Below are 22,298 nucleotides of genomic sequence, written 5' to 3' on the forward strand. Positions count from 1 at the left end.
TGGAAAAGAGTAAATTTTTTATAAAGGTTTGGACCTGAGTTGCCATAAGTATATTGCTTTCAAGCTTTAGTGTTTTAAAGAAAAATAGTAATTGCTTTTTTCCTTTAAATAAGCATGTATATAGCCACAATGTAATGATCTGAACTGAAATTGAAAATAAAATTACTTAAAATTTTTGTAAAATTCTCTGTCCACATTTCAGGTTCTCCATTAAGTGTGGATTTGTCAAGCTAAGATTTAATCATCAGAATTCCACACAGTTAGCACATGGGTATAGAGCAATTCTAATGTATCACACTTGGTTTCCGGGTAATGCGGCTAGAACACACAGTCCCCATGTCGTTCTGATTTCCTGGTTGAGGGGTATAACATCTTGTGGGAATGGTGTGTCTTCCTCCCCTGATATCGTCAACACAGAATCAGGCTTTTTCCCATTGTTTCTGAGCACGGACCTTTCTGCCTGTGCCTCCCCTCTTTTCCCCCAAAATTGCCAAGTGGTGCTATCCAATGGACTTTAAATAGATTCTGTAATCTTGAAGCTTGGATCCAGAGGTAAAGAAGCATATTACAGATTTGGGGAGCGCTGCATTTTGCTAGGACTTCTCTGCCCCTTCCCACGTATAAAGTTCTGTTCCTGCACAGGTGACGGTCTTCAGTTGTCCAGCTAATCCGTTATTTGGTATTTGTTTCCACTGTATTCTTGCTTAGCACAGAAGAATGTAGGTGCAAACTAGATTATTTTCTCACTATTCCTTCTGTTCATCTTTTCTTCCAGACTGAATTCTAGAGAACCTTACAGCTTTGCAAGAAAAAAGAAAATGAGTACATCTCTCGTAAGTTGCTTATTTATTTCTCACTTTGTTTGATATTGTTTTTAGGGGCTTTGTGAGAGTTAGTGAATTAAAATGAAAAAGTGTAATTCAGCATCAAAGGATGTATATATAGACAAAGTAAAATTGTGACAATTGCTACATATGAGAGCTACCCGAGGTTGCTGAAAATTAGTCTCTGGTCTTTCTTGTGCTATAACAAGAAAGACATTTGTGTTTGATAGTTCAAACTGAATCTAAGGAGATACTGTGCTGAATTCCTGTGGGTTATGAAGTTCAAAACAGTTTGTCATTGGTCATGTGGATGATGTAATAGACAATGGCTAACGCCAATTTGTAAGTAAACATAACATTCAGCAGTGATGGAATTTAGCTAGTGCTAAAGTACAGAGTTAGTTACTACGAATTTTATTTGGAGTTGCTGAAATAGTGTGGTCCTCAGTATCTTTGGGGGCCTATGCTGTGTTCATGGATTGGACAAGAAGTGTATGGAATTTTCTTCAGGTTTTTAACAGCCTTACATTTCTCCAGCTCAATGTACATGCACCGAATATGCTATAGACTTAGTAATTTACAGACTCAAATAATTCCATTCGTCATTTGAACCTTAACCTACTTAACATCTTAATTCACTTCCTTAAGGATTTAGCAATAACATCTATAGTCAAAAACAAGTTTTGTTTTCTAATATTTACCTTACCAGAATCTTTTGCCATAAAATATGTGTTTATGTGAAAGAGAGAAACATAGTGAGAGACACATACTTAGATTTGGAGATAAAGAGAAAGCTCTTATCCGCCGACTCACTCCCCACATAACCACAGCATCCAGGACTGGATCACAGCTGAAGAATGAGCATGCAGTCCCGATGTTCCACATGGCTGACAGAAGCCTGGTTGCTTGAGTCATCGCTGTTGCCTCCTGGGGTCTGCGTAGTAAGACGATGGACAGCCGGAGTTAAGAATCCAGCCCTGGCACCTTGAAGTTGGATTAAGGAGTCATGAGTGATGTCAAAGTCACAAAAATAAATGGCTCCCTGCACTTTTTAGTTTCTCTTACATGTTTGAAACTAGTATATTTGAGCTTCTGAAAATTGGTTCTATCCTGACCTCACTGATGCTTTCTGGTCCGTAATATCAGCCATTCAAGTATTCCATGTGCTCTCTCACTCATCCTTCCCTTCTGTTATCCTTGCAGACCTCACCACCGGTGGGCTGACACTCTGATTTTGTTCTAGTTACAGTCTCCTCCACAGTCTGCAGACCACCCTTCGACTCCCTGTTGAATATATTTGGTAGCTGTTCAAATCTCATCTAAAGCTTATGAATTTTTAAAAAATTTATTTTTATTGAAAACTCAGATGTACAGAGAGGAGGAGAGACAGACAGGAAGATCTTTTGTCCAGTGATTCACTCCCCAAGTGATCACAATGGCCGGTGCTGTGCTGATCCGAAGCCAGGAGCCAGGAACTTCCTCCAGGTCTCCCACATGGGTGCAGGATCCCAAGGCTTTGGGCCATCCTCAACTGCTTTCCCAGGCCACAAGCAGGGAGCTGGATGGGAAGTGGAGGTGCTGGCACCCATATGGGATCCCGGTGCTTTCAAGGTGAGGACCTCAGCCACTAGGCCACCATGCTGGGCCTAAACTTAAGAATTTTAAAATGAGGGTCAGAGCAGTGGCTCAATAGGCTTCTCTTTGTTCCTGTGGCATGCACACCCATGTGATCACTGGTTCCTGTCCTAGCTTCTCTACTTCCAATCTTGCTGTCTGCTTATGGCCTGGGAAAGCAGGGCCAACCAAGTTGGAGACCCAGAGGAGGCTCCTGGCTCCCAGCTATAGAACAGCTTGGGTGTGACCATTGTGGCCAATTGGGAAGTGAATCAATAGGTGGAAAACCTTATCTTTCTCTCTATCACTCTGATTCTTGCTCAGTAAAATCTGCCTTTCAAATGAAAATAAATATTCAAATGAAAATAAATATTCATCCTTCCCTTAATTTTGTAAAGTATATATATATAGCCTGACCCGCGTCATGAAAATGGGAATTTTTCTGGACTCTTCCTCACCTCTCAAGTATAACTTTATCTAGCATTGAAGGTTTGTGATTTTGTTGCTCTTTATTCTAGTGTTTATATGCCATGTGTCAATGTAGGAACAGCTGTTGCTCATTAAAACCAAAATACTTTGGAGGTTAGCACTGTGGTAAAACAGACTAGTCCTCTGCCTGGGATGCCAGCATCCCACATGGCAGCCGTTCATATCCCGGCTGCTCCAATTCTGATCCAGCTCCCTACTAATGACCTGAGAAGCAGCAGAGGATGACCCAGGTACTTGAGCCCCTGCACTCACATTGGAGAACTGGAAGAAGCTCCTGACTCCCAGCTTTGGAATGGCCCAACTCTCCATTGGTGGCCACTTGGGGAGTGAACTTGCAGACAGAACTCTCCTTCAGTCTCTGCCCCTCTCTCTTATAGTTCTTACAAGGAAAGAATAAAGAAATCGTTAAAAAAAACCTGAAAGCATTTTCTTATGAGGAATGTCACTCTTGACAAAAATTGTGAAGGGTGTATTATCTCAGTGATAAGCTTTGATCTCTACTAAGGTGTGGTTGTAGGTTTAGGAGTCATCAGAGGAAAGCAGGTGGAAATTAAGAGTGGAGGGAAGCACACGTGGACCAGTGTAAAGGGAAAGATACATAGAAAAGAGGAAAATATGTCATCATTTCTACCTGTGTTGAATATTTGACGTGGTGGCTAAGGTGCCTTTTCGGGATGGACTTTCTCACAAAAACTTAAGTTACCATTTGGGACAGCCATATCCTATGTTAGAACACCAGATTTAAATCCCGATTTTGGATTTCTCACAGGCATTTTCTCGTTAAGTGAATACTGATAGTCGGTGGTAATGGCTACTTACTGAAGTCTCTGCCATCCATGTGGGAACCTCATATTCTACACTACTTGCTAGGGACTGGACCTCCTCTGGCTGAAGTTGCATTTTTGGAGTAGACCAAAATTTGTTCATTTGTGCTCTCTCTCTTTTCCCCTAAATCGAAGGAAAATAAATGAATAGTAATGATTAACAATACTCATTCTACATCACCTACATCTCATATTGGTTTTTATGGAATTGAGTCTTAACTGTGCTCCTAATTATATCCTCCTGTTGATGCAGACACCAGGAAGCAGCAGATAAGGATGGAAACCTTTTTGTTTGTTAGATGTGAGGCTTTCAGAAGCGGCGAGGCATGGGGTCATTAGGATGGCTGCTCAGGGCTCATCAAATACTCCTGACTGTAAAAGACAAGACTGACAGGAGAGGCTCGAGGTCTTTGTTTTTCCATGTGGTCTTCCAGTGCTGCCGAGGGTCTGTCATCAGTAATAGGACCAAGAGCTACTGGTGCAGAATTTTATTCCATCATTTACATTCATTACCACCATGTGTTAGAGTTGGTAAGTTATTAAATGAGAAGGACAGATATGTCTGGGAAATGTTCATGGGTGGAGTATGTCGGGCAGGGGAGGTTGGAGAAGGGGAAATGGTCTTCCGTCTGTGTGCTGGGAAGAGAGATAATCGCCCCTACACATTGCCAGTCTTTATGTGGTCTTGGGAAGGGGGAAGTTCTCATGATACGATCCCAGGTCTCTGGGGAGGGGAAGGATGTCATGTGGGAGGGATCATTTGATTGATAATTTGGCTCATAGGATTTACAAGGAGTGGGGGAAGTGTGGCTTCCAACTTGTGACCTGTGTGTCTTATTCATTTACCCCTCAGAGATTTCTGACTTTTTTTTTTTAAGATTTATTCATTTTTTCTTACAACCAAAGAAATACAAGAGAGGAGAGACAGAGAGGAAGATCTTCCATCTCCATGAATTCACTCCCCCAAGTGAGCCGCTATGGCCGTTACTGCCCATCCGAACCCAGGAGCCAGGAACCACCTCTTCCGGGTTTCCCACTCGGGTGGCAGGGTCCCCAAAGCTTTGGGCCGTCCTTGACTGCTTTCCCAGGCCACAAGCAGGGAGCTGGATGGCAAGTGGAGCTGCCAGGATTAGAACCAGTGCCCATATGGGATCCCAGGGCGTTCTAGGAGAGGACTTAAGTTGCTAGGCCACGCTGCCGGGCCCAAGATTTCTGATTCTTAATTTAAGGGTTGCTGAGGGGTTCAAATTCATCATATCCTCTGTAATTACTCCCCACAGATTAAGGATTTAGAGCTTGCCTATCCCAGGTTTGGCGATCTTAGTCTCATCCAGTGGATCCTTCTCAGGGGGATTTCTGTTCAGTGCTAATGGCGAAGTCCTCTGCATCTTCATCATTACTGAGATGTTGTTGCCTTCTTTGCAAAGGAGTCAGCAATGTAGGTAGTCAAATGATGTAGTTTATGAACAGAGGCTAGACCATACACCTGTGAGTTCTGGTGTCTGATTCAGAGATTCCAAGCTTTCTTACCATCCTGAGATGAAAGGATTTGCTGCTTGCCAAAGTGAAAAGGTCTTGCTGGGCCTCCTCTAAAATATGTGCTGTGGCCTGGCCCCGGGATCCCCAGCATGCAGACTCTTTGGGCGCCTTGCATGGCTCACTCTTGGTGGGCGAGGAAGCCTCGCCCTGGAGGTTCTCCAAGCACCCCTGCTTGGCCCACCCCCAGCCGTGACTCTCCTATATGCAGGTGGGTGGAGCAGCCTAGCCCAGAGAGGCCTTTGACCACAGCTCTGCCCACATCAAAAGCCCTCATTGGCCTCCCAACCCAGCCCAAGTACCCTTGATTATGGGCAGTGATGGTACTCTAACCCTCTCCCCCACAGATTCAATGTTAACAAAGGGAGAGCTATGCTGGCACACTGAGTTAGCATGCACCGGGCCCATTATTCCAGCCAGCTGATTTCTCCCAGCAGTGATACTTACCTAGGTATAAGGCAAAGTTGTTGCTCACGCTGTGGTTATTGTCTTTTGTAGTATACATGGCAGTGGTTGTAATGTGATATCACATTGTGATTGTCATTTGCATTTGCCCAAATATAAGTAATGCTGAATATTTTTTCATGTGCTAATTAGCCATTTGTACGTCTTTTTCACAGAATACTTTTAAGTTTTATTTTTAGTATTATTTACATAGTTGAGGGATGCATGCCCATGTGGATTTTTGATTAGGCTGGGCAGGCTCAAGGTGTGGAGGTAGATGGGGCAAATATTTCAAATTTTTTTCCACTTATATCCCCAGTTGAGGAAGGGATAGAGGCCACTCCTATGCTGTCAAATCACATCAGCACCCTGGGATAGGGGATGGTTCTTTGATGACGCCTTAAAGACTCTGGTGTGGGGAAGAGTGTTCCAAGGGTGTTATTTGAGTGCTTTTGACTGTTCTGAGATGTCATCCACTTCATTGCATCAGAGTTGAGAAAATCTTGCAAAGGTCTGTTGGCTGACTAGGTCTACCGTAGTGTCTTCCCAGGCCCAGGAACATGGAGCAAAGCTTGGCCAGGAAAATGGTCTGAGCTGTTCTGCTTTCCATCCTTTGTTGCAATAGTCATCGTCCTCTGCTGCCCTAGATGACCTGTCGCATCCCCTAGTGCATCTGGGCATGCTTTCCAGTGCAGATACATCATCTACTGAGGAAGCCCAGTCCTAATACTTGCACTCTAAGATGTATGGTTTTCCCTGTGATGGGATCTCAGTCTAGTGGTCTAGTTGGGAAATCTCCCAAGAAAGCTCACCTGGAGAATTCTTAGATTTTACTCTTATGTGCACCAGCTACTGCAGGGGCAGGTTCCATCTGTCACATGCACCAGCCAAGGCACATAGCAGTGGTTGCAGGTGCCTGGTCAGTACATCTCAGTGCAATCTCTTATTATAACTGCAGTTTAATGCAGCCCACTTCTGGCCCGATTTTCACAGTCATAAGTGCTGCAGTTTAGCTCAGCCTGAACTATTCCCACATTCTGCCAGAAGGTATGCTGAGTGCTGCTGTATTTTCCAGGTTGGCCCATCCCCAGCCCTGGCTCTGATTATCACCACTGAGAATTGCAGCCCAGTAGGGAAATGCCCATATTTCTTCTACCAGGTGCAGTCCCAGACCCAGATCTTGTGCCTGCCAGGGGTACTGCGGTCTAACTTGACATGATCACACACAGTCCTAGCACTTGCTAGCAGGGACTTTGGGATAGACCAGCTGGCCCATACTCATTCTGGCTTATACACATGCCGGCAGGTGCAGCAGTGTACCCCAGACATCTCCCTCAATCCCAGGTCTCCTGCTCACGCATGAAAGCAGCAGCCAAGTAAGGAAATACATGAAGTTTTTTTTTTTTTTTTTTGACCAGGCTCACTCCCATGCCAGGTCTTGCAGGTGCCAATAGGTGTGTGGGCCATTCGGGGAAATGGCCTTCCTCCAGTCTAATTATTCACCAGCAAATATGACAGCCTGGCTCAACCCAGCCTCTTTACCAGCTCCAAGCTCCAACTCTCACCAGCAGGAACAGCAGCCTATGCCAGCCTGGTCCTTCCCCAGCGCTCATATGAATGAACTGTCAGATGTTGTGGTATAACGCAGCCTGGCCAGCACCCCATCCTGGCTCTTGGTCATGCCAATATGTGCTGTGGACTGGCCCAATCCAGCTTGCCCCTAGACCTAGCTGAAACATACACCAGCGGGTGCTGAAGCCTAAGCTAATCTGATCTGCCTCAGCACCAGATCTTGTGCTCACTGTTGGGAGCTGCAGCCTAGCAGGGGAGTTCCACAAGTTCCCTTACCAAGTCCCCTCCAACCCAGATCTGATTTGTGCCTGCTGGTGCTGCATCCCAGGGTGAGATGGCCTGTCCCCAGGCTTAGCACTCTGATGGTACTGCAACCAAACGCAACCGGCTTGTACCCTTCCTGGCTCTCTCACTAATGGGTGCTACAGACTAGCCCAGCCTGGACAACCCCCAAGCCTGGCTCTCATGTGAACTGGGTGCTGTGACCTAGCCTGACCATCCATACCCTTTCAGCTTTCATGAGTACCAGTAGGTGCTGGGGCCTAGCCTACTCTGGTCCTTTCGCAAACCAGGCCTACACATGTCATTGGGCGCTACAGCCTTGCCCAGCCTACTTTCCACCAGCTCTGGCTGTGTCACTCACTAGTGTGAGCTGCAGCCTAGCAGTGGGGTTCCCAGTTTCCCTCCCAGTCCTGTTCCCACACCCACATCTTAGGTGTGCTAGTTGGTGCTTCAACCCAGTCTGGCATTGCTCACCTACAGTCTCAGCTCTTGCCTAGTGGGTTTGCAGCCCAGCCCGGCCAGGCACAGCCCAACTCTGTCCTGAATCTTCCACGTACCAACAGGTTATGCAACTTAGAACATCCCAGTCCGTCCCCAGACCCGGCCACCCAGATGCTGATGAATGCCAAATCTGTGCCTGGCCTGGCCTGCCTCCAGCGCCAGCTTGTGTGCTCAGAAGCAGACTAAGTAAAACTTGAACTGTCACTCCAGTGTGGGTTGCCAGCGTGCAAATCACAGATTAAACCACTGTGCCACAACGCCAACCCCTGTGGAAGTGTTTCATTCATTGCTTTTTTAAAATCTATTTTTATTACTTTTGAGTTCCAAGATTTTGCTACATGCCATTTATTTCCAATATTAATCTCAACCTAATATTATTATTTTTGTCATAAGTACATTGGTTAACCAGTTAGTTAATGTGCATTAGATTCCATCTCTAAGATAGAAAAAGGCAATTTAATTCTTAGAATAATTTTTCCATTTTCTAATTTACCTTGAGTTTTTTTGACTCATTATTTAGAAATAGATTACTTCGAAATATTAGAGACTTGGGTTTGTTTTTCTTGATTTCTAATTTAATTCCATCTCGTCAGAAGAAAAAATAGTCTTACAATTTTGGTTGTATCTTGATTTATGCTCAGTTCATCTTTTGTGTTGGTGAATGTCCTGCAGAATGATCTAAAATATGAATGAGGTCACTACTATTCATGTTTATATTTAACATTCATTTCATCAGTGACTTTAAAAGGAGTGCTATTGGTCTAACATTATTTGTGAATAGCAAAGAAATGTGTTATGATTTTCTATCATTTTTCTTTTATTGATAAAATCATTATAAGCTTTTATTTGTTATTCGGTGCATTAAAAATTACAAGGTGAGTAGTTTATCATAATGTACATGGAGCTACATGTTGTATTGCTCATATATAGGGACTTTTACAGGGGGTAGTTCCATTTTTGACCCCAATGCATTGTACTGTTTATCCTTCAAATACATATGGAATCAGCATATGAATATTGCATACCATGTGCTATTTTTTCAGATCTTTCCTCTTTTGAAGAAGTTAATTAGAAAAAATATGTAGTCTTTCAAATTTGACCATAGACAAGGTGTTTTTTTTTAGTGGTTCTGATTCCTTACTTTGCGTACAAATAATGCTCCTGCATGATTTAATCCACCCTGGGGAGCTTCTTTTAGCATTCTGTAGTGGAGATCCATGTCATTAGTTACGTGTCAGGATTAATCGGACAACAAGAGGAAGCTTAAGGGAGAAATGATTCTAGTACTCTCCACTGCAACCATCACCGCACTTTCAGGATGATGCAATTTATTTGAGAATACAGACTTTTATACCCCAAAAGAACGCAGATGTCACACAAAGGCTTTCATTAATTCTTATCTTATGTGAAGTTAGCAGTTCTTAGGCTAATTATTCTTATGTTAGTAAAACTAAAAAAGGCAAGAGAGAAGACATTAACACAGCATCTTGGTATGCTTTGGTGTGTTATTTACACTCAAGGAAAGCATAAGATAGTACTGAGGCCAGGGATGCTGTCTCTGTCAGTTTTAACCAGAGGGAGGCACAGTGGAGAGGTAGCACTGTGGAGGAAGCGCTGCCACTTAGTGTTCCAAGCCAGAACACCTGGGCTTTGAACAGCGCCCTTGTCCACGGATGCACCCAGTTCCTTCAGTTATGTTAGCTTTTTTTTTTTCCCCAGAAAATCCTTTATTTATCTCAAGTAGACTACTTCCTATTAAATTTTACTTATCCCTTAAGCTTTGAAAATGCATTCTCTGTTACCCTATTCCAGTAATACTCTCTTCTTTTCCTCTGACTGGATGTCAGGTTTTGCTCTGATTCTGTGCTGCTCCATTTTCTGCCTGCTGCCTCCGCACCGAGTCTTGCATTCACTGTGATGGCCTCAGGCATCACTGGAATGGTGCCAGTCATTTGAGGTTTGGCACTTTCTGCTGAGTTATTTATCAGATAGCCATTGGCATTTGGACATCCACACATATTTGCCTACAGAAATGTCAAACAAAGTCAGTGTCTTTCCTGCCACATTCATTGTCTTTTATCCCATTTTCAGCATGCATTGCCAGTATTTACCCCATACCTCATGCACAGTGGCAAGGAAACAAACTCTGCATTTTCACTCTCTATACAAAAAATTATGGTGAATCCTTTGTTTGCTGTTCTTTTGTTTTGAATTACAGTGAGTTCTTCTGTCTCCTTACTTCCCTTTGTTCTGATAAGTTACAATGTCTCATTCTGTTTTTTCCCCTCTATGCAATTATTTCTTTGCCATCTGTCTCACAGTGAATTGAAAATGAAAACCTTTTAAGTTACTACAGCTGTATTTCATTGGTTTCCTGTTATCTATATTGTGTGTTTTAAGAAATGGGCATCTATTTGTATGTGAAAATAGCAATTATTTTTGTTGGGGAAGGAAATATAAATGTTTATGAAACTACTTATCAAATACTTTCCAGATACATTCACAAACAGAGTAAACATATAAAATTGTTATTGCTGTAATTGTTTAGGAATGGGAGTCAAACAAATCTTAATTATCAGCATTGAACGTGATTACTCATTTAGTTTGTAGCCCCCATTACCTGGCCTGTGGTTTTAAATGTTTTTATCACCTAATTTGTACTGTATTGTATTCATGAAAACATATTCAAGCAGATGTAAATATTCTCATTGTTTTAGTGAACTACAACCTGATAATATAGAAAAAATAATTCCATTTTGGTTTCATATTGAAAAAATGTATCTTGTGTTGTTTCTGCAGCATTTCCAGTCAGTCATATGCTTCTATCTAGATAACAGTGTGAACTCCTCAGGATCGTGAGGAGGAAGTTTACTTCTAAAATATGAAAACTCTTTTGCAGTAATGGTGAAGCTTTAAATTAACATAGAGCTCATATTTTATTATGATTTTGATTTCTGTCACGACGTAATTTATAAACTTACCTGGATCTTTTGGCATGTAAGATACTCACAAAAGGATGTACTTCAGTCTTTGTTTTGTAACAAAGATGATATGTTGAGCAGAAATGTGCTGTTACAGGTGTTGTCATTTGAAGACCTGGTTGTGGACTTCACCAGGGAGGAGTGGCAGATTCTGAACAATGATCAGAGGGCCCTGTACAGGGATGTGATGCTGGAGACGTACAGCAGCCTGGTATCTGTGGGTGAGTGGTTTTCCTCACACTTTCCAATCTGGAACATTTTCTTCTTACTTACAAACCAGTGAACAAGTCACGAGGTTTAATGCTGGGTGGGTTTGTAATTTGTGCACATAAAAAATCTGAGTATCTGTTCTGGTACGAGATTCAAATGGGCACATTTCATTGCTTAGCTCCTGCATCAAGTTCTTATCTGAAAAAAAAAAAAACTTAATTATTGATTTGATGATGTCGTGTTATTTCCCATGAACAGGGCACTGCATTCCCAAACCTGGCTTGATCTCCAAACTGGAACAAGGAGCAGATCCATGGATTTTGCAGGAATGCCTAAACCAGGGTCTCCCAGGTGAGTCGGCACACAGTGGCAGGGGGACTGGGAAGGAACGAGTGTGGCAGACACTGACTGGAGCTCTTCCCACTACCGCACTCCCACATCCCAGACCTGAGGCAGCTGCTCCCACAGGCAGGGCTCGTAGGTGCAGAACTACCAGCCTAGAGTAAACTCATGTGTCCACCAACCTGCTTCTTGTTCTGCTCTTGGTGATATTTTCATTGTTTCAAAAAGCATCCAGTCTTGGGTGCAGCTTTGTGATACAGTGTGTTAAATGTGTGTGTATGCTTCTGGCATGACATGTAGAACCCTTCATGTGCTGGCTGCTCTACTTCTTGTCCAGCTCCCTTCTGATGTACCTGAGAAAGAGAGGATGGTGGCATGACTACTCAGGGCTCCGTTCCCCATGTGAGGGATCCAGACAAAGCTCCTGCCTAAGGCTTGACTCAGTCAGCAGCTGTTGTGACCGTCTGCGTGGGGTGATGGATAGAAGCTCTGTCTCTGTAATTCTGCCTTTTGTATAAATAAGCAGGTTATTTTTTTTTTAAATAGAAATATTCAGTCCCTTTCTAGCTCTAGTAAGTCTTTTTCCTGGATTAGATACACTGCATAAAATCTCACTTGTTTTTCTCTCACACTTTATGTATTTACATAAAGGGAATAGATTTCATGTATCTCATATATACAGTTATAAGAATATAATGACACTAACTGTCCTTCATTCTTTTGCTTCCCTACTCCCATACTGCCATGACCTGCACAGCATGAACCAGACAGTGTACCACTAGATATAAAAAAAGAGACAAAGTATAGATTTGTAAACATGGGAGACCATAGGTTTCTTCTCTACACAAGGGATAGGAGCCCTATTCTACAAAAACAGTTTCAGTTTACTTAATCAGGGTGTCAGATTTTTCTCTGCAGATGTGGCAGTAGTCTAAGGTTATATCCCCATTGCCATTGCTAACTAGCTGCTGAGATGGCCCGAGAGCATCCTATACTGGAGGAAAAAGAACAGGATTCCTTACTGAGCACACAAGGTCCACCTGCAGGTGGGGTTCCACTGGCTGCTGCTTTGCATGCAAAAATCACTCAGTTCAGAACTGTCTCATTCCTTCTCAGATAATGTCTGCCCTAAACAGTCTTGAAGACTGTACTTCCTCCTCCTCCCTTGATTTTCTTTGGAATTTTGCATGGCAAATGTTGAGATAATAATCACACTGACTCCTACAATAATAGAAAAATTCAGTAAGTTGGAAGAACAACTGTTCTTTAGCTGTTTACACAAAGACTATGAGCAAGCAAACCTTGAAATGTCAATTATACTCATATGTATTATGTTTTCTGTGCTCAATATCTTAGCACAAATCAGAAAATAGAGTTTTCTAAGGGAAGGTATGTTAATTCTCTCTATATAGTGACCTCTAATTACACCTATTTTCTTGTGAAAAATAGGCTTTCATTTTCTTCTATGTCTGAGTAATGTCCCATAGTGTGTATGTATTGTATTTCCTTTATCCAGTCATCAGCTTGTGGCTATCTGTGTTGATGTTGTATCTTTAACTATTGCAAATTGATCTGCTATAAATATAGAGATGCAGATAATTCTCTTATAAGCTGATTTCATTTCCTTTGGGTAAATTCCCAGAAGTGGGATGACGGTCATACAGTAGCTCTGTTTTCAGATTTCTGAGAAATCTTCTGTGTTGTCTCCCATAATGGTTGTACTAGTTCCCATTCCCACTAACAGTGTGTTAGGGTGTCTTTCTATCCATATCTTGACTTTGTAATGCTAACCATTCTAACTGGGGTTGGGGAGGAAGTCTGATTGTCATTTTATTTGCATTTCCCTGATAGCTAGTGATCTGGAGAATTTTTCATAAGTGTGAAAACTGCCTGTTCATATCCTTTACCCATTACTTAATTGGATTTTTTGTGGCTGTTGTTAAGCTTTATGAGTTCCTTATATATTCTGTACAGTATTACTTTATCAGATGTATTTGGAAATATTTTCTCCTATTGGTTTTCTCTTCATTTTTTGTTTCCTTTACTGTGCAACAGCTTCTTTCTTGATATAATCCTATTTGTTTACTTTGTTTTGTTGCCTTTGCTTCGAGTGTCTTATCCAAGAAATGCTTTTGAATGACAATGTTTGTTTGGTAATGCTTTGCCAGTCTTGTTCTGGTCACATGATGGTCTCAGGTCTTGTTAGATGCTTGATCCACTATCATTTGATTTGTGTGTAAAATGTAAGCTAGGGTTCTTGTTTGATACTTCTGCATTTAGAGAAACAGTTTTCACAAGATCATTTGGTGAAAGAAAGTTAGCTGTTCCAGGAAGTGATTTTAGCTCATTTTACAAAAATTATTTGGTTGTAGATGTGTGGATTTATTGCTGTGGTTTTTGATCTGTTGCATTGGTCCAAGTGTCTGTTTCTGTCCCAGTACCAACGTTTTGATTATAAATGCCTTGCAATATGTCTTGGAATATAATATTGTTATGTTTCTAGCCTTACTTTTATTTAAAATTGCCTAGACTATTGGATCCTTGTGTTCCTGTTAGAGTTTTCTGCTTGCTTTTTATAATACTGAGAACAAGAACCCTTGATATTTTGATTGTATCTCTAAATTGCTTTGGTTATAATGGACATTTTGATAATTCCAATCCATGAGCATCAAAGGATGTTTAATTGTTTCTGTCTTCTGTTGCATTCTTTAATGACTCATAATTTTCCTTATTGAGATCTTTTATATTCTTAAATTTATTCCAAGATATTTAAATTTATTTGTATGGTTTTTTTTGTTTCCTGATTATATATCCTGCAACTTCACCAAACTGTCTTATGAGTTTAGTAGTCTTAATAGAGTCTTTTCATTCCCTCTGTGCATAAAATTTTATCTGAATACTGGAAAATTTTGATTTTTGTCTCTTTTGTATCCTTTGATTTTTTTTTTCTTGTCTGATTTGTCTGGCTAAAACCATATTGGATATTAATGGTAAAAGTCCATATCTTTGGTCTTGGACCTAAATTAAAATGCTTTATGCTTTTCCCCATTTAACAAGATACTGGCTGTGGGTTTGTCATATATTTCTTTCTTGTGTTGATATGTTTCTCTGTGCCCAATTTGCTTAATTTTTATATCAAAAAAGGATATTGTGTTTTTACCAAATATATTTTCTCTGAATGATAAGCATCACCTAGATTTTACTCTTCAATTTTTTTATCTGATATAGTCACATTTGTTTTTGCATGCATTGACCATCTTTGCCATCAAGGGACATCTCCTTTAGTCAAAGTGAATGATATTTCTGATTTGTTGTTGGATTTGATTAGCTTATGAGGAATATTGGCCCACGTTTCTCTTTTTTGTAGTTTTTGGTTGCTTTGGAATTAAGTTGCTTTGGTTGCTTTGGAATTAAGTTGCTTTTGGTTGTAGTTTTTGGTTGCTTTGGAATTAAGTTGATACTGGCATTATAGAAGGAGTTGGGGAGGATTTTTTACCTTTCAATTAATTTGAATAGTTTCAGAGTTGGAATTGCTTCTTGAAAAGCTTGGTAAGTAGTGAAGCTATCAGCTCCTGGTTTTTCTTCGTTGGAAGGTCATTAATATTGATTCAGTCTCCTACATCTTTACTGGTCTATGTAGGTTTTGTATCTTCATGAGGCAGTTTTGATAAATCAGTTGTGTCGAGAGTTCTGTGCATTTCTTCCAGATTTTCCAGTTTTGGGGTACATACATATTAATACTAACTTCTGATCATTCTGTTTCTGTGCTTTTTCATCTTTTTTTATCTTTTTTTTTTCATTTGTTAGTTTTACTTTTTTATTTGAAAACACCAACTTTTTCATGAATTTTAAGAATGATAATTTTTGTGATTGGCTTATGTCCCTGAGCATAATGGTCTCCGTTTGGGACCACTTTTTGCAAATGCTAGAATATAGCTTGTTTTGTTTTGCTCTTTTATTTTCCTGAACCATTTTCATTCACTCAGGATGACCACCTTCCCAGTCACCCCCTCCACACACACTATTGTATTCTATATTACTGCTTTGGTCCTATAACAATAGTCACTACTGCATCATTCTTTTTGTTTTACATTGACTAACATTTATTTCAAAAGAAGTTGCAACTTCCAGTAGTCATAGAATTTGAATAAATGACTTAGGATTTGTTCCTGGTTTGATCATTATAGCACTCACTAATTACCAGATTGTAGTTGAACAATATGTTTACACAATGCTATGCCCCAAATTCAAACTAAATATGTAATCCCCAGTGCAACAGTGTTCACAGCTGGAACTCAGTAAAACTTAATAGAGTCAGGTGCGCACAAACTTCAAGAGTATATTCGGATACTCAGTTTTGGCCTGGAGTAGTGATTCTTAGAGGAAATTGCAATAAATGTGAACCTGGTCATTCATACCATCTTCCAAAGCATGTGCTTTCTCTTTGCCACATTGTTGCACAGGACAAAGACCCTCGCCAGATACAGCACTGCTCTTGGACTAGGCACAGCCTCCAGCATCATGGCCCAAGTGGATCAGTTGTGTAGCGCAATTACCGAGTCTCTGCTATCCGGGTACACTAACACCTATAGACTAATATTGTTTCTGCTTGCTTCCCAAGTACAGACCTATTATGGTCAATATTTTTTTAAAATTAGTTTATTTTTATTGGAAAGGCAGATATACAGAGAGGAGAGACAGAGGAAGATCTTCTGTCCAATGATTCACTCCCCAGGCAGCTGCAACGGCTGGAGCTGAGCCAGTCCGAAGCCAGGAGCCTCTTCCGGGTCTCCCACGCAGGTGCAGGGTCCGAAGGCTTTAGGCTGTCCTCAACTGCTTTCCCAAGTCACAAACAGGGAGCTGGATGGGAAGCAGGACTGCCGGGATTAGAACTGGCGCTCATATAGGATCCCATTGCATTCAAGGTGAGGACTTTATTACTCTCCATACTGAATCTGTAGTGATTGCAGTAGCCTACTACAAATTCCCATGAACAGCAGAGTAGGGTACATCCATGCCAGCAGTTGTTCTTGCTAGAGTTCTGAATATAGGACAGTCTCCCTGGAGTAAGGTAGAATCTCAATGTATTTTTTTCATTTGTATTTTTCTTGATAGCTACGGGGCCTGAGCATTTTTTCAAATGCCTGTTAGCCATGTGTATTTGTTCTTTTTATAAATGTTCGTTTCCTTCACCTATTTCTTCACAGGGTTGTTTTCCTATCATTGTATTTCTGAAGCTCAGTATAAATCCTACATGATAGTCCCCTATCAGTTTTGTAATGTGCAGAGTTTCCCCCATTGTGTTGGCTTGCTTCTTCACTTTGTTGATTGTTTCCTTTGTTGTAATAAAGCTGTTTAGTTCAATGTAGTCCCAAATGTTTATTTTGTCTTTTGTTGCCTCTGCTTTTGGTGAGTTTAAATAAAAAAACTTTTCTCAAAGAACCTCCACTTTATCTGCTACTTTCCCATGTCCATGGGTTTCCAGTGTCATTCTTGCCTGTCCTCTCCTGCTTCACAGGATTGCACACTCTCTTCTTTTTCGTGGCTAATCCTTCTTTTATTTTAACTTGTCCTCAACCTATTCTGCCATATTGCTCTCTCCTCACTTTTTGTAACACTTTTTAAAATTCAACTTTTAAATTTTTATTTTTTTCTCTTACTTTTGGCTTTGCTTTTCCTGATTTTTCTAGTTCCATGAGATGCATTGTTAGATCATTTATTTGATGTTCTTACTGTTTCTTGATGAAGGCGTTAAATGCCATAAACATTGCTCTTAACAGTGCTTTTACTGTATCCCAAAATATTTGATATATTGTGTTATTCATCTTCATGAGGTGTTTGTTATTTGGCTGCTGATATTTGTCTGTGAGGCATGATTCACTCAGTAGAATGTTCTTTAATCTCTTTTTGTCCCATCTCCATGTAATTCCATCTCCATTTATTGATTACTCATAATTTTGTGCTACCATTTCCTATAAGTGTTGCTCCTCTTTGAATTTTCTTTGAAATTTTATTAGAAAATTTTCTGCATTCACATTTCTTTCATGATATTAGTAATATTTCTGTGTGTATCATTAAGTATCAAGTATAAGGCTGGCTGAATATTAGAGTCTTCCTATTTTTTTTTCTTTTAGAAGGTCTTTAATTTTCATGTGTGAGATCTTTGCTGCGAATTGACTGGCTAAGGTTTGTTAGGGAGCAGAGTTTGCTCTTTGAAGTTTTTCAGTATCAATCAGTAGCACTGAAAAACAATAAAATCATAGGAGACTGTTTCTGTAGAAGTCTGAAACGACTCTTGTATCTCAGAAATCAACAAGCTATAGAAATTTAAGTTGTCAAACAGAAGTGTGTATAACAAGAGCTGAGTGGAGAAAATTATGAAAGGAGATCTCAGAGGGAGCTAGCAAACACTTTTTAAATTATTTTGTATGCATATAAAGAGAACAAAGTTTAAATATTTCACAGGTATAGTTCCAAAACAAATATTTCCTCTCCTAGTTTGTTCTCATAACTTGTTCTTTTTCCTCCATTCAACAATTTTTAGCAGATATTTGTGAAAGAAAGTAAACACACTATTGGTGGACTATCATATGTTGTTGTCCTGTTAATTGCAGCTCATCTTCTTTAGAGTATAGACACATTTCCTTCTACTTCACTTGGATGTCAGTGACTCAATAAAACAATCCTTCTTTAATAATGAAATCAGCAGAAAAGGTTTTTTGGCAAGAAACACCAAGAGTACAAGGGCAGGGAACACAGATGGATAGTAGAAAGTACGGCATTTTACCCATCAGCGTTAATATATTTACTGAATATTTTCAGATTATTTCTCACCTTACTTGTTTTACTCTTCTTGATAGATGTAATGAAACAAAGGGACATATAGAGATAATCTCTTAAATGGTTCACTCCCCCAGAAGCCTAAAACAACCAAAGGGCTGGAATCTGTCATGGAGTCTCAAATGTGTCACGGACTCAAAAACACTAAAATGGTCATGTGCTGTTTTACAAGATATACTAGCAAAGGCTGCAGTGGAAACAGGTTATCCAGGACTGAAACTCTGAATTTTTCTTTGTTATGGGTATCTCATCTGCGGCTTAATGCGCTTTACCACCTAACCCATTTTGACGTAATTAGAAAATATTTAAAGAATAAGAATCATGATTGAATATTGGGAAATCTGTTAAAATTAACACTCCTAAAAAGGAGGAAAACTGCAATTCTTACTTATCTTACTAGTATGTTTAAAAATTTGTAAGAACTGAGATAGCTTATAACTTGTCTTTACATGAGCATCTCAAGAGAAGCTTTTACATGTTATTCAATTATGTATTTTTTTTTTCATTTCAGTTCCCCAGGAAAAGCATGGCTTAAGTGAAACCAACCAGGAAAGTGAAGACATTAATATGAGACAAGATTCAGTGACAAACAACATGCCAAATCTCAAAGTTGATTTAAGAAAAGGACTTAATTTCTGCCCAAGCCGTGTTCCAAAACTGGTTATCAAAAGGATAAGTTTTTCAAAAATGAAAAGGGGTGCATGGAATGTATTTCACAATGTGCATTTCTCTAGTGGGTCTAATACAACTCAACCTGGAGAGAAATCCAGTAGCTGTAATGTGCCTGAGAACTCTCCCCAATGCTCTGAGTCTCTTAGTCAGCATCAGGAGATTCAGACTGTGCGGCATGCTTCTGAGAAGAGTGGAAAAGGGAAAGCCCTCAAAAGAAAGAAGAAATGCATTGCATTTGAGAGGGTTCATATAGAAGAGACCTGTAAAAATAAGTCAGCTTCCACTGTCAGACATGCAGCCAAGATAGGAAAGGAAACTTTTCAGAGAAGCCCTAGTCATAGTAAACAGCAGATACACACAAGGAAGAAATTATTAGAATCTACTGACTGTGAGGACACTCTGATTAGCAAATCAAATATTACAGTGAGTCAGAAAGCACATATGCGCAATAAGCCTTACATGTGTAAACCTTGTGGGAAATCTCTCAATTGTAAATCCTGTCACACCTTTCATGAAATGACTCACAAAAGGGAGAAGATGCATAGGTGCAATGAATGTGGAAAAACTACCTATTGGAAGTTAGAGTTTATTAGAAATCAGACAATTCAGAAAGCTAAGAAGCCTAATGAATGTGATGAATGTGGAAAAGCCTTTTCTCATAAATCACTCCTGAAAACACATCAGAAAATTCACACACAGGAGAAGCCACACAAATGTAATGTTTGTGGAAAAGCCTTTTTCCAGAAATCACTGCTTTTAACCCATAAGAGAATTCACACTGCTAAGAAAACTTATGAATGTAAAGAGTGTAGAAAAGCCTTTTGGTTGAAGTCAGACCTCATCAAACATCGGAGAATTCACACAGGGAAAGCTTATAAATGTAATGAGTGTGGAAAAGTCTTTTGCTGTAAGTCATACCTTACTAAACATCAAAGAATTCATACAGGGGAAAAACCTTATGAATGTAAAGAGTGTGGAAGAGCCTTTTGCTGGAAGTCTCACCTCACAACACATCAGAGAATGCACACAGGGGAGAAGCCATATGAGTGTAATGAGTGTGGGAAAGCTTTTTACTGGAAGTCAGATCTCATTAGACATCATAGGATTCACACAGGAGAAAAACCTTATGAGTGCAAAGAGTGTGGGAAAGCCTTTTGCCAGAAATCAATCCTCATTACTCATCAGAAAATTCACACAGGGGAGAAACTTCATGAATGTACACAATGTGGAAAAGCATTTTGCCAGAAGTCACACCTCCTAAGACATCAGACTGTTCACACAGGCATAAAGCCTTATGAATGTAAAGAGTGTGAGAAAGCTTTTTGGCAGAAGTCTTCCCTCATTAAGCATCAGAGAATTCATATGGTGGAAGAGGTGTCAGAGTAATGAATATGGAAAATCTTTTGTTAGAAGTAATACCTTATAATTGTGTGAATGCATTTCCTGGGAGGTATAAGTTTGTTATGAATCAGAAAATTCATGATTAATGGTTAATTTAGTGACTTTAGAAAACCTTTTGAAGAAATCCCATATGGACAAGGACTATAAAAAAAATAAGATTCATAGAAATCAAGTAATCTCCAGTTGCAGCAGTCCATGAATACGGTTATACAAGCTTTCTAGTGGTAGCTTTTTTCTAAACCAAGTGGATCTCTCTTTGCCTTTCTGATAATCACACCTGTAATCAATTAAGATTGAAGTAACTGGTCGGAAGTTAGAGTTACAATCCTTTGTAGCGTTGATGAAAATAAAAGCAGTTAACTGACCTAATTGCCTTTGAACTGTTGTAATGTGTTATATAATGCTTCCCCTCACATTTCCTTTCAGAAGTATGAGGTATAGCTTTTGATAGACAAATGTGGCAGTGATGTCTCTAGCTGCATAATGCTGTAATAGGATTTCGTTGAAGGACAGCATCACAGCATTCTCCTCTGGCCCAATCTAAGTGCCTCTAGTCAAATGCAGATATGCTGGCTCTTTTATCTGAAGTGTGACCTGCAGTTGGATGGCTTCTGGTTTCTTAATCTGAAATACATGTGAATGTATCATGTTGGCATATGTGCTCTTAACAAGTGTATAAAAGATAATGCTGACACTGAAGTATCCAATATCATTTTTAAAGTACGTTCCCATTTTTGAAAAATTTCCTATCAGCATATGTATTCTTGTAGTTTATCAGTTTCTCTTTGAACTGGCATTGTGTTTGATTAAATTAAAAATACCCTCCCGGGAGAATCAAGATGGCAGAATAGGGTAAGGACACGTTAAAATGGATGGAGAAGCATTTAACCAGATTGAAGCAGAGAGGACATATTTCAAGAAATATGGAAGGACATGACAAGAGCAGAGGGGTACCTGGAGACTGACAGACACAGGAAAGCAGCGGGCACAGCAGTGTGGTGTTGCAGTGAATGATATTCCAGTATGGTGATCTAAACTCCACCAGCAGCCAGAACTCCACCAGAAACCAGGTGGGAAGGGACTTTCACAGGGAGCTTGGGAGGGAAACCCAGACGGGAAACTGTCTGTCCTGCTGGTCCGTTTGATTTGACCAGGAGAATAGACAAAACAACAGATTCCAGGCGGGCAGTGCGAGAACAGTGAGGATTTCATAGCCCAGTCAGCCCCCTAGAGCTGAATTGATCGCCATTTTGCCTAGGGAGGAAAGGGCAAGGGAAAGGACTGAACATGCTCTGAGAGGGAGTGAGCTCATTTCTGACTCTGTGAACTGCAGCGACGTGGCATTCTACGGGTTCCACCCAGGGCAGGTCTGGGTTTGTTGTTGTTGTTGTTTTGGTTTTGTTGTATGAGAGGAGAAGGCCTAAGATAGAGAGCAAGGCAGCTTGCTGTGGTACCCAGAAGGAATCGTCTAAGTTTTCTTCTAGTTTAAAAAGTATATAAGGTTTCTAGATGCTCATTTGATTTTTCTTTGGAGTCTTTGATGTGGATCCTGGGCTTCCTTCAGTGTAGGGGGTTTATTATAGACACTTGACAAGGGTTCTCAGCCTTTGAGGCAGCCCTCCAGTGCTCTCTACAAATGAGAATAATCCTGGGGTTTATTTTGACATCTGGTGAGCCGACAATTCATTGTCTGTAGTGACAGCACTTGTAATGTGATGTTTCAGTTGTCACTAGGAGCATACTTCCCCTGTCCTTTTGCTCCCACT

The 22,298-nt window shown here is 40.3% G+C and overlaps 2 protein-coding genes across 2 annotated transcripts in view; both read left to right on the forward strand.

Moving 5' to 3' along the window:
* The first annotated feature begins 434 nt into the window (after positions 1–434).
* On the forward strand, positions 435–19,316 carry LOC121146974 (zinc finger protein 717-like). Its single transcript, XM_040966569.1, has 5 exons — positions 435–833; positions 11,165–11,288; positions 11,536–11,628; positions 18,971–19,167; positions 19,278–19,316. The coding sequence occupies exons 1-5, from the start codon at positions 819–821 to the stop codon at positions 19,314–19,316; spliced, it is 468 nt and encodes a 155-aa protein (XP_040822503.1). The 5' UTR covers positions 435–818.
* LOC121146923 (zinc finger protein 260-like) overlaps positions 19,227–22,298 on the forward strand; it is a 59,819-nt gene continuing 56,747 nt past the window's right edge. Inside the window, exon 1 of the mRNA XM_040966510.1 lies at positions 19,227–20,434. Coding sequence (XP_040822444.1) covers positions 19,573–20,434 — 862 coding nt within the window. The 5' untranslated portion in view covers positions 19,227–19,572. The remainder of the gene's footprint in view (positions 20,435–22,298) is intronic.

Source organism: Ochotona curzoniae, unplaced genomic scaffold (assembly GCF_017591425.1).
Source record: "Ochotona curzoniae isolate NIBS_2020 unplaced genomic scaffold, NIBS_Ocur_1.0 contig_1399, whole genome shotgun sequence".
Taxonomy (NCBI): Eukaryota; Metazoa; Chordata; class Mammalia; order Lagomorpha; family Ochotonidae; genus Ochotona; species Ochotona curzoniae.